Genomic DNA, 13,814 nt, shown 5'->3' on the forward strand with positions numbered 1-13,814 from the left:
CTTAATGGTAAGGTCCTAGGGAGTGTTGCTGAGCAAAGAGACATAGGTTCATAGTTCCTTGTAAGTAGATTCGCAGATAGAATAGTGAAGAGGGCATTTGGTATACTTTCCATTATTGGTCAGAGTATTGAGTATAGGAGTTGGGAGGTCATGTTGTGTCTGTACTGAGCATTGGTTAAACCACTTTTAGAATATTGCGTGCATTCCTGGTCTCCTTCCTATCAGAAGGATGTTGTGAAACTTGAAAGGGTTCAGAAAAGATTGACAAGGATGTTGTCAGGGTTGGAGGTTTTTTTTTACATTTCCAACAGTGTGGAACAGGCCCTTCGGCCCAACCAGTTCATACCGACCCTCCGAAGAGTAATCCACCCAGACCCATTTCCCACTGACTAAATGCATCTAACACTATGGGCAATTTAACATAGCCAATTCACCTAATCTGCACATCTTTGGACTGTGGGAGGAAACCAGAACACCTGGAGGAAACCCACGCAAATACGAGGAGAATGTGCAAACTCCACACAGACAGTCGCCCAAGGCTGGAATCAAACGTGGACCCTGGCACTCTGAGGCAACTGTGCTAACCACTGAACCACCGTGTCGCCCTTTGAGGCTGAATAGTATGGGGCTGTTTTCTCTGGAGCATTGGAGGCTGAGGGGTGTCCTTATCTCCTCATCTCTGTCCTAAATGGTCTACCCCGTATTTTTAAGCGGTGTCCTCTGGTTCGGCACTCACCCATCAGCAGAAACATGTCTCCTGCCTCCAGAGTGTCCAATCCTTTAATAAGCTTACGTCTTAATCAGATCCCCTCTCAGTCTTCTAAACTCAAGGGTATACAAGCCCAGTCGCTCCAGTCTTTCAGCGTAAGGTAGTCCCGCCATTCCAGGAATTGACCTCGTGAACCTACGCTGCACTCCCTCAATAGCCAGAATGTCTTTCCTCAAATTTGGAAACCAGAACTGCACACAGTACTCCAGGTGTGGTCTCACCAGGGCCCTGTACAGCTGCAGAAGAACGTCTTTGCTTCTATACTCAATCCCTCTTGTTATGAAGGCCAGCATGCTATTAGCCTTCTTCACTACCTGCTGTACCTGCATGCTTACCTTCATTGACTGGTGTACAAGAACACCCAGATCTCTTTGTACTCTCACCTACGCACAACCCACTTTGACCTTCCTTCCAAAATCCACAAACAGAGTTGCCTGATTAACCCATTATTTCAGCCTGTTCCTAAAACTCTAAACTTAGAGTTGTAGAATCATACAGAATGGAAACAGGCCCTTTAGTCCAACTCGCCCATGCCTACTAGGTTTCCTACTAGTCCCCATTTGCCTGAATGTGGCTTATAGTCCTCTAAACCTTTCCTATCCATGTATCTGCCTTTTTAAATGTTGTAATTTTACCAGTCTCTACCACTTCCTTGAGCAGCTTGTTTCACATAAGCACCACCTGCTATATGAAAATGTTAGAATGAGAGAAGACTGTGGAATTTACCCTGGCACAACTGGCCAATTCTCCAGATTGTAGAGATAGCATTAACTGATTGCTAATCTCCAATCAGACTGCCAGGGTCTGGTGGTCTGACCTCCTCTGCCAGTCCTCCAGAAAGAGGACTTTTCACCTTTGTACCACTCCTGAACCAGGACCTCCAGATATCTGTCTGGGTGAGTTTCCTCCAGGTGCTGCAGTTTCCTCCTATATTGCAAAGATGGGTGAATTGGCCATGCTAAATTGCCCATAGTGTTCCAGGATGTGTAGGTTAGGTGCATTAGTCAGTGGTAAATGTAGATTAATATTGTAGGGGAATGGGTTTGGGTGGGATACTCTTCAGAGGGTTGGTGTGGACTGATTGGGCTGAAGGGCCTGTTTCCACACCGTAGAGATTCTATGATTCTATGAATCATGATGCCACCTTTCCCATTGTAGACATCTTCTGGAAACAATCATGACCAAGTAAAACAGTTTTGGAATGCCAGTGTTCATCCAGGTGCACACCAGCCTTTTAAAGATGGTATTTATAAAGGTTGCTTTTCAGACTAGACATCCGTGACCAGTGGTGTGCCACAAAGATCACGGTCCACTGCTTTTCATAATTTATATAAATGATTTAGATGTGAACATAGGAGGTATAGTTAGTAAGTTTGCAGATGACACCCAAAATTGGAGGTGTAGTGGACAACAAAGAAGGTTAATGGAATCTTGATCAGTGGCTGAGGAATGGCAGATGGAGTTTAATTTAGATAACTGTGAAGTGTTGCATTTTGGAAAAGCAAATCAAATCAGGATTTATCCACTTAATGGTAAGGTCCGAGGGAGTGTTGCTGAACAAAGGGACCTTGGAGTGCAGGTTCATAGTTCCTTGAAAGTGGAATTGCAGGTAGACAGGATGGTGAAGGAGATGTTTGATATGCTTTCCTTTATTGATCAGAGCACTGAAATAAGTATTGGGAATTCATGTTGCGGCTGAACAGGACTTTGGTTCAGACATTTTTGGAATATTGTGTGCAACTCTGGTCTCCCTCCTATTGGAAGGATGTTGTGAAACTTGAAAGTGTTCACAGAAGATTTATAAGGATGTTGTCAGGTTCGGAGCATTTGAGCTATAGGAACAGGCTGAATAGGCTGGGGATGTTTTCCTTGGAGAATCTGAGGCAGAGGGGTGACGTTATAGAGGTTTATAAAATCATGAAGGGCAGAGATAGATTAAATAGACAAGCTCTTTTCCCTGTTATAGGGGAGTCCAGAACTAGAGGGTATAGGTTTAGGGTGAGAGGGGAAAGATATAAAAGGGACCTAAGGGGCAACCTTTTTACCCAGAGAGTGTTGTGTGTATGGAATGAGCTGCCAGAGGAAATAGTGGAGGCTGGTACAATTACAATATTTAAAAGGCATATGGATTGGTATATGAATAGAAAGGGTTTAGAGGGTTATGGGCCAAGTGCTGGCAAATGGGACTATATTGATTTAGGATATCTGGTCGGCATGGACAAGTTGGATCGAAGAGTCTGTTTCCATGCATCTCTCTTACTCTATGACTAGGTATACTGTCTTTCAGCTAGTTTAAATTTATTTCTTCCTCCTCTATTTCTCCACCCTAGCCCAGATTCTTCACATTCTATTCATGGTTTTTCTGACCCTTTACTTTGGTTTCACAGTTTTGAATTTTATGGCCCTAGCTGCCTCTTCATCACCATGGATACACCATATCCATCTATGCTTCATATCGATCCTGATTATGATAGTCTGAAGGCTCACTGCTTCTTCCATTGGAAAATGGCTATAATGCATCAATATATAAAAAAGGAGACTGCTGAAATTTGCCCCTCTCTCCACACCTCACAATGGTTGACAGACCCTAAAATATGTCTCACCCATCTCACATGTTCACCCCTTCTCCACACCCTCAGAACACCCTTTGTGCTCACTTTCCTCTATATCAATCTCTGCATACTGTCCAAATGCTTAATGGCCTGGTATGGCAATTGCTCTGTCCAGAATTGTAAGAAACTACAGAAGGTAGTAAGCACAGTGGTTAGCACTGTTGCCTCACAGTGCCAGGGCCCTGGGTTGATTCCACTCTTGGGTGCCTGTCTGTATGGAGTTTGCACATTCTCCCCATGTCTGCGTGAGTTTCCTCCCACTATCCAAAGATGTGCAGGTCAGGTGAATTGGCCATGCTAAATTGCTCATAGTGTTAGGTGCATTAGTCAGAGGGTAATGGGTCAGGGCGGGTTACTCTCTGGAGGTTTGGTGTGGACTTGTTGGTCCAAATGGCTTGTTTCCACACTGTAGGGAAACTAATCTAACTTAATCACAGTCCAGACCATCTTGGAAGCCAATCTTCCATCCAGGAACTCCATTTACATGGCCTGCTGCTCCAGAAAGGCTGCCAACATCATCAAGGAACCATTGCACCCTGGTAATTATCTCTTCCATCAGTTAGAGGATATAGAAGCCTAAGCTCACACACCAGCAGGTTCAGGAACAACTTCTCACTGTCTGTTATTAGACTGATGAATGGATTTTCTGGACCCAAATAATACTGATCTTGCTAACGTTGCTCTCACCGAGTGCATGCCGCGTGCACTGTAAGCTGTATGGCTCTGTCAAACTCTTTCGGATCTGTACATCCTTTCTTCCCAAGACCTGCCTGCATTGCTCCTAAAGTAAACTTTTCGATGTATTTCGGCACATGTGACAATTAATCAATTATACTTTTTAAAATCTAGTTGATTGTATTTGCTACGCAGGTCTCCTTTGCATTGGCAAGATAAAACATAGATTGAGCTCTGGAGAACACTTCTGCTCTGTCCACAACAATGACCTTGACCTTCCAGTTGCTTGCCATTTCAACAAACCCCCTCGTTCCCATGGGACATCCTGGGACTTGCAAGCTGGAGGAACAATGTTATTTTCCGCTTATGCCTTTCGGACTCAACATTGAATTTCCCAGTTGCCTTTTTCTTACTGCCCTGTCCCTTGCCCCCCACCATGACTGCATCGCATTTGTACCTTGTTGACTTTGCTGTCTGTAGAGCAGACCCATTTTCCGTTTTTTCACGCCCACTGTACACCTATTTTGTGTCTATGTCCCTCCTTCGCCAGCATCAGCAATCCTATCTGTCTTTTTTTGTTCAGGGCACCCTAACAATCTGTTCCACTTGCTCCTCCAAACTCGAGGTCAATGGCATAAAATCCACCGCTTCCGAAACAGCATTGCCTCGAACTGTTTTTCGTGTGTTTGGACCTCGAGGGTCCATGCTGGGCTTGGAATGTGGCCAAACAAAACTGCAGATGCTGGAACCTTCCAGCCTCATGGTTGGAGTGTGAGCGGCTGTGCAGTTCGGGGGAACTATCTATCTATCTGAAAAAGTCACATCGGGCTTGAAACTTAACTCTTGTTTCAGTCTCGGCGAAAGTGGGTACTGCAGATGCTGGAGATCAGAATCAATATTGGAGTGGTGCTGGAAAAGCAGCATCCGAGGAGCAGGAAAATAGTCATTTCCTGATGAAGGGTTTTTGCCCCAAACCTGCTATGCTTTTCCAGCACCATTCTAATCTTGACTCGTTTCAGTCTCCACAGACGCTGCTCGCCCTGTTAGAGACTGTGTAGAATGATGTTCATCGCAAGAAAACAAGTCAGGAAAACTTTAATTCCCTGTTAATAAAATCTCCTCTTCTGAAATGAGAAAAAAAGCCAAAAAGCTTGCACTGGGAACTACTAATTGGATTGCACTAACAGTTGAATAGTTGCAAAATGTTTTCAGACATCTGGATGCCTTTTCACGCATTTTGGAGTAATGTTAGAGTCTAACTGAATATCAGGTACGATATAGAGAGCAGGACGTGTCAGCGATGAGCGGAAAGTGACAGCACCGGCAAACAGTGGGAAGTGGCGCAGATTGGATGTAGCACTCTATGCTGCCTTACGCCCAGCGCCGTGATTGGCGGAGTGTGTCAATTGTTTGTAGTTTCCTGGTTACAGGGAGAATCGTTGAAGTGGTGTGAGACCATCGGTGCATGAAACCAGTGAATTACAGCAGAATTGGAAGGTACAACTGAGCTTTAGACAACTGATACACGTTGTGCATCGTGATATGGTAAATATCACCCACCCGCTAGTTATGATTTCGTTTGAGGGATTCACGCTGTCACTGTGATCAAGCCAGACAGAAACGCTCGGCCCCAAAATGGCGTTGGAATATAGTCAAGCGAAATATAACACAGACCTTAAATCAACTTGTTATTCTTCCGAGCCCAAGACTGACCTTGGACGCAGGTCTCGAAACCAATAGTTAAGAAGCAAATGCGACTGAATTCAGAAAATAGCACTCAGTTAAAGTTCTACTTTAGGGACTTCGTGAGAAATAATAGGTTTTAAAGTGTTGCCATGGATAGCTTTAAGATATTTTCTCAAGAGTTGCCCGTTAGGAATGCATGACGTGCCCTTGAATTTAAAGAACCTGTTCTAAATAACAGCTTTGCTCTTGGGTTTGTATTTAAAAAACAACGTAAATTTACTTCGACATTTATCCACTGGAAATCCTGAAAGAAAGTGTCTCACGTGCACAGATTGGAGTTATAGAGACGTACAACACGGAAACAGATCCTTTGGTCCAACTCGTCTATGACGATCAGATATCCCAAACCAATCTAGTCCCATTTGCCAGCATCTGACCCATATCCCTCTAAACCCTTCCTATTCATACATCCATCCAGATGCCTTTTAATTGTTGTAATTGTAGGAGCCTCCACCACTTCCTGTGGCAGCCCATTCAATACACACACCATCCACTGCTGGAAAAAGTTCCCCATGGGTCCCTTTTAAAATTTTCCTCACCCTAAACCTATGCCATTTAGTACTGGACTGTACCACCCCAGGCATAAGACCTTGTCTATTTATCCCATCTGTATTCCTCATGATTTTATAAACCTCTATGAGCTCACCCCTATATTCATTATTCATAAAAGATTGAATGGCTTTTAATCTTTTACTTTATCAATTTTTCAATGTTTCTGGTCAGAGGGGAGTTGCCAGAGGACAGGAGGACAGCTTTGACAGAGGGAGGTCATTTTTAACAAATCTGGTGAAATGTTTTGGTATGATGACCAAGTGTTTCCCTGAGGATAGGGCAGTTGATATAGTTTATATGGATAGAGGAGGTAAAAGCTCACAGGATCCACGGTAACTTAGCAGATTGGATCTAAAATTGTCTTAGTGAAACTGGAGACAGAAAGCAGTGGTAGGAGGCTGTTCGCATGACTGAAGACAATGAGAAATGCAGACGTTGGAAAGTCACACTAGAAAAAGAGTTGGGCTGGCAAACACACAATAGTTGAGAGTAGGGTGCTAGAAAAGCACAGCAGGTCACGCAACATCCGAGGAGCAGAAAAATTGATGTTTTGGGAAAGAGTCCTTCATCAGGGATAAGGCTTGTGAGCCGAGGGGGTGGACAGATAAATGAGGGGGTGTAGGACGAGGGGAAGGTAGCTCAGAGTGTGATAGGTAGATGGAGGTGGGGGTAATGGTGATAGGTCAGAGAAGAGGGTGGGGCAGATAAGTAGGAATGAAGATGGACAGGTAGGACAGGTCATGAGGATGGTGCCGAGTTGGAAGGTTGGAACTGGGATAAGGGGGGGATGGGAAATAAAACTGGTGAAGTTCACATTAGTCCCATGTGGTTGGAGAGTTCCAAGGCAGAAGATGAAGCGTTCTTCCTCCAGGCATTGGTTGATAAGGGTGTGGCGATGGAGGAGGCCCAGGACCTGCATGACCATAGCAGAGTGGGAGGGGAGTTGAAGGGTTCGGCCACAAGGCTTTGTGGTTAGTTGGTGTGGATGTCCAGGAGATGTTCTCTGATCTGCTGTGTGAGTAGGCATCTCCGAAATGTAGAGGTGACTGCATCAGGAGCAACAGATACAGTAAATGACATGTTTGGAAGTTCAGGTAAAACTCTGATGAATTTGGAAGGCTGCTTTTGGGGCCTTGATCGGAGGTGAGGGGGGAGGCATGGGTGCAGGTTTGGCAATTCCTGTGATGGCAGGGGAAGGTGCCGGGAGGGATGTGGACCTGACAAGAGAGTTGTGGATGGAATGGTCTTTACGGAAAGCAGATAGGGGTGGGGAGGGAAATATATCTCCGATGGTGGAGTCCGTTTGCAGCTGCAGGAATGGTGGAGGATGATGCGATGTATGGCGGAAATGACAGGCGAATGATGCAGATGGAATACAGCACGTCAAGTAGTGTCAGTGGAGAAGGGCAGTCGAAGGTTCCAACCTGAAACATTCATCAGGACTGGACCTGCATAACTGGATCCTGGTGTGCAGTGGCGAACCTCAGTGACCATTGCCAATTCTGTTATTGTTTGTGATATTAATAAGTGATGTGGATGAAAGAGTGTGAATAATGTTAAATCAGCTTGCAAGTGACACAGGATTGACTGGGTGATTGACAATGAGGAGGAAGGTGTTAGGTTATAGAAAGATATAAACAGATGGCAGATGGAAAGATGAGTGGCAGATGGAATGTAGTCCTGATAAATTTGAGGTGATGCACTTTGGAAAAAGGAACAACATAAAAGATTACTCAATGAATGGCAAGACAGTAGGAAGTTAAGAAGAACTTGTCCACAAATCCCTGAAGGTGGCAGGACAGGTTTCTAGGTTAGTTCAGAAGGCATATTGCATGCAGTGTAATCAGTGGGAAATTATGTTAGTGCTATACACAACTTTGGTTAGGCCACAGCTGAAGGACTGTGTGCAGTTCTGGTCACCACATTATAGACAGGATGTGATTACACTGGAGAGGGTGCAAAGGAGATTCACCAGATGTTGCCTGGGGTGAAGCATTCCTCCTATGAAGAAAGGTTGGATAAGCTTGGGTTGTTTTCTTTGGATAGAAAAAGTTGTGGGGTGGGCTGACTTGATGAAGAAGTACAAGATTGAGGACAGAGTGGATAGAAAGCAGCTGATCCCCTTAATTAAAGGGTCAGTAATAAAGGGCACATTTTTAAGGCAGGAGATTTAGAGGGTATCTGAGGAAAAATGTTTTCACCTAGTATATGTTAGGGGTCTGTAATGCACTGCCTTGGAGTGTAGTTGAGGCAGGTAACTTTGCATCCTTTAAAGTACTTGGATGTATATTTAAAATGTTATAACATTCAAGGTTCTCGGCCTGGTGCTGGAAAAGTGGGACGAGTATAGTGTTACTTTGGAAATACAGACTCAATGGGCTGAAAGGCCTCTTCTCTATTGTGTGTGTCTATAAATGCTGAAATTCTGAATAAACTTTCAACAGAATTCACTCATCCCTATTTACTCGAAATCAAACTGACATCAATTTTTTGTCTCGCATTGCAAAATCCAAGATGCCCTTATTTTTGCTTCTCAAGCTATCACTAGGCTTTATCAGATAGTATTACCCATACCAGTTATTTTTGGTTTGCACGTTCACTTATTGCCAAGTTTTTAACCAAATTGGCTCCATGTTTTGCATCAAACAGGCATTCAAGTGTTGAAAGTGTTTCTACCCAGTTTGGCTGAACGCAAAAAATTCATACATACATACAGACAATACAGTTGTATAATTCTTCAATGGCATTGTTGATTAATCTTTAGAAAGTTGCTGGATCATTTTCATTCTGAACGGCATGATTTTACATTGATAAAATCCATCCTAAGTTATGAAGTAAGATATTTCTTTGATTGTATGGGTATTGGGACTTGTCAATATTCCTTTAATATATTAACCTAAATAATAAACCTTGCTGATCCTCTTTCAGGAACGTAAAGCATATTACCAACCAAACAAATATGAAACATTTATGTAAAATAAACATGAAGATTAGTGGAATCTAAAAACAAAAGTCTCAAATAGCTTTTTAATTTTTTCTCATCTAATTAGTCCAGTATTGGCTACTGGTGTGATATTCTTATTTTTACTCAATGGTGACCAGTTCTTGCAATGGCTAGAAAGAACATTCTACCACCCCTCTCCCTAACCAAGTCAAACAAAACAAATTATCTCCATAGAACATGTTCTACGGACATAATTTGCTTTGTTTGACTTGGTTAGGGAGCGGGGTGGTAGGAAGTATGCAGCAAACCATAATTGTGTAATAGAAGTTCAAAGCAAAATGCTACTGTGATTGCCAGTAGAAAATGTGTGGGCGGCAGTAATATTCTAACATTACTGACACACTTTAGCAAGTGCTTAAAATTGTTTGTGGGAAACCACTTGCTACTGAAGATCATAAAGTCTTAATTCACTTGCATGAAATATTCTTGAGCAACATATCACCATGTGCATCTAAAGAATAAAACAGCCAAATATTTAAATAAGCTAAAATAGTTCCCATAACTCTCATTTTAATAATCGGGCGCATTAGTATAGAACAGCCCTAGTGCAGGATATCCCGGAGACAGTGCAACAGAATATTCTCAAAAGGGAGTGGGTTCAGCAGGAGATCATTGTACATATTGGAACTAATAACATAGGAAGGGAAAAGGGTGAGATTTTGACGGCAGAACATAGGAAATTAGGCAGGAATTCAAAATGGAGATCCTTGAGGGTAATAATATCTGGAATACTCCCCATGCTACGAGCTAGTGAGAATAGGAATAGGAGGATGGAGCAAATGAATGCATGGCTGAGGAGCTGGTGCAGGGGAGAAGATTGAACATTTTTGGATCATTGGAATCACTTCTGGAGTAGAAGTGACCTGTATAGGAAGAACAGATTGCACCTGAATTGGAAGAGGACAAATATACTGGCAGGGAGATTTGCTAGTGCTGCTCAGGAGGATTTAAGCTAGTAAGGTGGGGGGGGGTTGGGGGTTGGGGGTAGGGGGTGGGAGTGTTGGGAGAATGGTGTGTGGGCCCCAGGAAGATAGAGATCAGTCTGAGACAGGTACAGATGGGCAAGAGTGCAAATCAAACAGTCAGGGACAAGGCAGCGAATGAGTACGACTGATTAAATTAAGCTGCATTTATTTCAAAGCAAGATTAACTCATGCCATGGTTAAGAACATTGGACTGCACCGGCATAGCTATTATAGAGACTAATGACCTAGGAAGAGAAAAGGGTGAGATTTTGACGGCAGAATATAGGAAGTTAGGCAGGAATTCAAAATGGAGGTCCTTAAGGTTAATAATATCTGGAATACTCCCTGTGCTACGAGCTAGTGAGAATAGGAGTAGTAGGATGGAGCAAATAAATGAGCTCAGAGATGGACAGGATTGGCAACTTTATGTTCCAGGATATAAATGGTATAGGAAGGATAGAAAGGAGGGAGGCAAGAGAGGAGAAGGAGTGGCGTTTTTGGTAAGAGATAATACCACAAATATCCTTGGGAAAGATATTTCTGGCATTACGACCAGAAGTTATTTAAGTGGAACTGAGAAATAAGAAAGGGATGATCACTTTATTTAGCATTGTACTGTAGACTCCATCAACAGTCAGCGGGAAATTAAGAAACAAATTTGTAGCAATAATAGGGTGGTTATGGTAGGGGATTTTAACTTTCCAAACATGGACTGAGACTGCTATAATGGTAAGGATTTAGATGGAGAGAAATTTGTTAAGTGTGCACAAGACAATTTTCTGATTCAGTATGTGGCTGTACCTACTAGAAGGAATCAATTTAGCTCAGTTGGCTGGATTGTTGGTTTGCAGAGCATTGTGATGCTAACAGCATGGGTTCAATTCCCATCACCAGGTTGACGTTACCATAAAAGACTCCTGAGGACTGGTGGCCCTCAGGTTAAATCACCATCAGTCACTTCTGTGAGGTTTGCACATTTTCCCTGTGTTTGTATGCGTTTCCTCCAGGTGCTCAGGTTTCCTCGTACAATCCAAAGATATGCAGCTTAGGTGAATTTGCCATACTAATTACCCATAGTGTTCAGGGATGTATAGGTACATTAGTCAGGGGTAAAAGTAGAGTAACAGGGTAGGGGAATGGGTTTGGGTGGGATACTCTTTGGAGGGTCGGTTTGGACTTGTTGGGCCGAAGGGCCTGTTTCCATGCTAAAGGCATTCTATGATTCTCTTCAATGAGAGAGTAGCCCGTATTGTGCGCCAAGACTATGGCGACACAAGAAAAACAGTACCTACGAGAGGAGATGCAAAACCTGACCTACTCTTGGGAAATAATGCAGGGCAGCTGATTGAGGTGTCAGTTGGGGAGGGCTTTGGGGCAAGTGACCATAATTCTATTAGTTTTAAAATAGTGATGGGAAAGGATAGACAGTATCTAGAATTGAAATTCTAAATCAGAGGAAGGCCAATTTTGACGGTATTAAGTCAAAACTTTCAAAAGTTGATTGGGGGCAGATATTCGCAGGTAAAGGAATGGCTGAAAAATGAGATAACAAGAGTCCAGAGACAGAATATTTCTGTTAGTGCGAAAGGCAAGGCTGGTAGACATAGGGAATGCTGGATGACTCGAGAAAATGAGGTTTTGGTTAAGAAAAAGAAGGAAGTATATGTCAGTTATAGACAGCAGGGAGCGAGTGAATCCTTAGAAGAATATAAAGGCAGTAGGAATATACTTTAGAGGGAAACAGGAAGGCAAAAAGGGGACATGAGATAGCTTTGGCAAATAGAGTTAAGGAAAATACAAAGAGATTTTATAAATTTGTGAAGCACAACAGGGTAATTCGGGAGAGAATAGGAGCCCTCAAAGATTAGCAAGGCAGCCTATATGTGGAACTGTAGGAAATGGAGGAGAAACTAAATGAGTATTGTGCATCAGTGTTTGAAGGATGTGGAAGATATAAAATATGGAGACACAGATGGTGACATCTTGAAAATTGTTCATATTACAGAGGACGGGATACTCGCTGTCTTAAGACACATAAAGATAGATAAATCCATGATTTTTGATCAGGTGTAGTCTCCAACTCTGTGGGAAGCTAGGGAAGTGATTACTGGGCCCCTCTCTGAGATATTTGTATCATCAATAGTCACAGATGAGGTGCCAGAAGACTCGAGGTTGTCTAACATGGTGCCACTATTTGAGAAAGGTGGTAAGGAAAAGCCAGGGAAGGCCGGTCAGACTGACATCAGTGGTGGGCAAGTTGTTGGAGGGAATCCTGAGAGACAGGATTTCCATGTTGTTGGAAAAGCAAGGACTGATTTAAAGATAGTCAACATGGTTTTGTGTGTGTGAAATCATATTTCACTAATTTGATTGAGTGTTTTGAAGAAATAATGAAGAGGATTGATGAGGGCAGAGAGAGGGACGTGATCTATATGGACTTCACTAAGGTGTTCAATAAGGTGCTTCATGGTGAACAGGTTAGGTCATGTAGAATACAAGGAGACCTAGGATTTTGAATACAGAAGGAGAAGACAGAGGGTGGAGGTGGAGGCCAGTGACCAATGGTGTGCCACAACATTCGTGTTGATTCCATTGCTTTATTTAACTGATCTAGATTTGAACATAGGAGGTATAGTTAGTAAGTTTTCAGATGACACCAAAATTGGAGGTGTAGTGGACAATGAAGGTTACATCAGAGTACAGTGAGATCTTGATCAGTTAGGCCAATGGGCTGAGGATTAGCACATGGAATTCAATTTAGATAAATATGAGGTGCTGCATTTGGGAAAGGTAAATCAGAGCACGACTTATACACTTAATGGTAAGGTCCGAGACAGTGTTGCTGAACAAAGTGACCTTGGAGTGCAGGTTCATAGTTCCTTGAAAGTGGAGTGGCAGGTAGATAGAATAGTGAAGAAGGCATTTCGTATGCTTTCCTTTATTGGTCAGAGCATTAAAAATATGAGTTGGGAGGCCACGTTGCAGCTGAAGAGGACATTGGTTAGGCTACGTTTGGAATATTGTATTCAGTTCTAGTCTTGCTCCTATTGGAAGGATATTGTGAAATCTGAAAGAGTTTGGAAGAGATTTACAAGGATGTTGCCAGGGTTGGAGGGTTTGAGCTACAGGGAGAGTCTGAATAGAATGGAGCTGTTTTTCCTGCAGTGTCACAGGCTATGGGGTGACTTTGTAATGGTTTATAAAATCATGAGTAGCATGTATTATGAAGTTGAAGACGTGTACCGCACCTTGAAGAGAGAGTGAATGCTGTTTTGCACTGAGAGCTGACAAGTACTTGCAATATGACTAACTAGCAGTCTCAGTTTCAATTTTCCAGTAGACTCTATGTAACATTTGGCTGTGAAACAGATCGCTGAATTGGTTGCAATTTGACAACAATTCAAATTTAACCAATCAGTTTAAATTATGAACCAGGATACCAAAAATCCAATTGATTTTGAATTTATTGTTTTGCCAACATCGAATCAATG

General features: G+C 42.8%; 2 protein-coding genes across 7 annotated transcripts in view; one reads left to right on the forward strand and one right to left on the reverse strand.

Moving 5' to 3' along the window:
* gucy1b1 (guanylate cyclase 1 soluble subunit beta 1) overlaps nucleotides 1-13,814 on the reverse strand; it is a 265,032-nt gene that overhangs the window by 217,398 nt on the left and 33,820 nt on the right. The window lies entirely within an intron of this gene.
* Nucleotides 5,457-13,814, forward strand: part of LOC140485769 (uncharacterized) — a 179,239-nt gene continuing 170,881 nt past the window's right edge. For 3 of the 6 annotated variants that reach the window (XR_011962430.1, XR_011962431.1, XM_072584291.1), the window contains exon 1: nucleotides 5,458-5,601. Coding sequence is in view for 4 of the 6 variants with exons in the window: in XM_072584291.1 (XP_072440392.1) it covers nucleotides 5,599-5,601 (3 nt within the window). In the remaining 2 variants the exon portion in view is untranslated. Of the gene's footprint in view, nucleotides 5,602-13,814 lie in introns of all 6 variants that reach the window. The other 3 variants (XM_072584287.1, XM_072584289.1, XM_072584290.1) reach the window with 2 other exon arrangements.

This window comes from Chiloscyllium punctatum, chromosome 14, assembly GCF_047496795.1.
Source record: "Chiloscyllium punctatum isolate Juve2018m chromosome 14, sChiPun1.3, whole genome shotgun sequence".
NCBI classification, from domain to species: domain Eukaryota; kingdom Metazoa; phylum Chordata; class Chondrichthyes; order Orectolobiformes; family Hemiscylliidae; genus Chiloscyllium; species Chiloscyllium punctatum.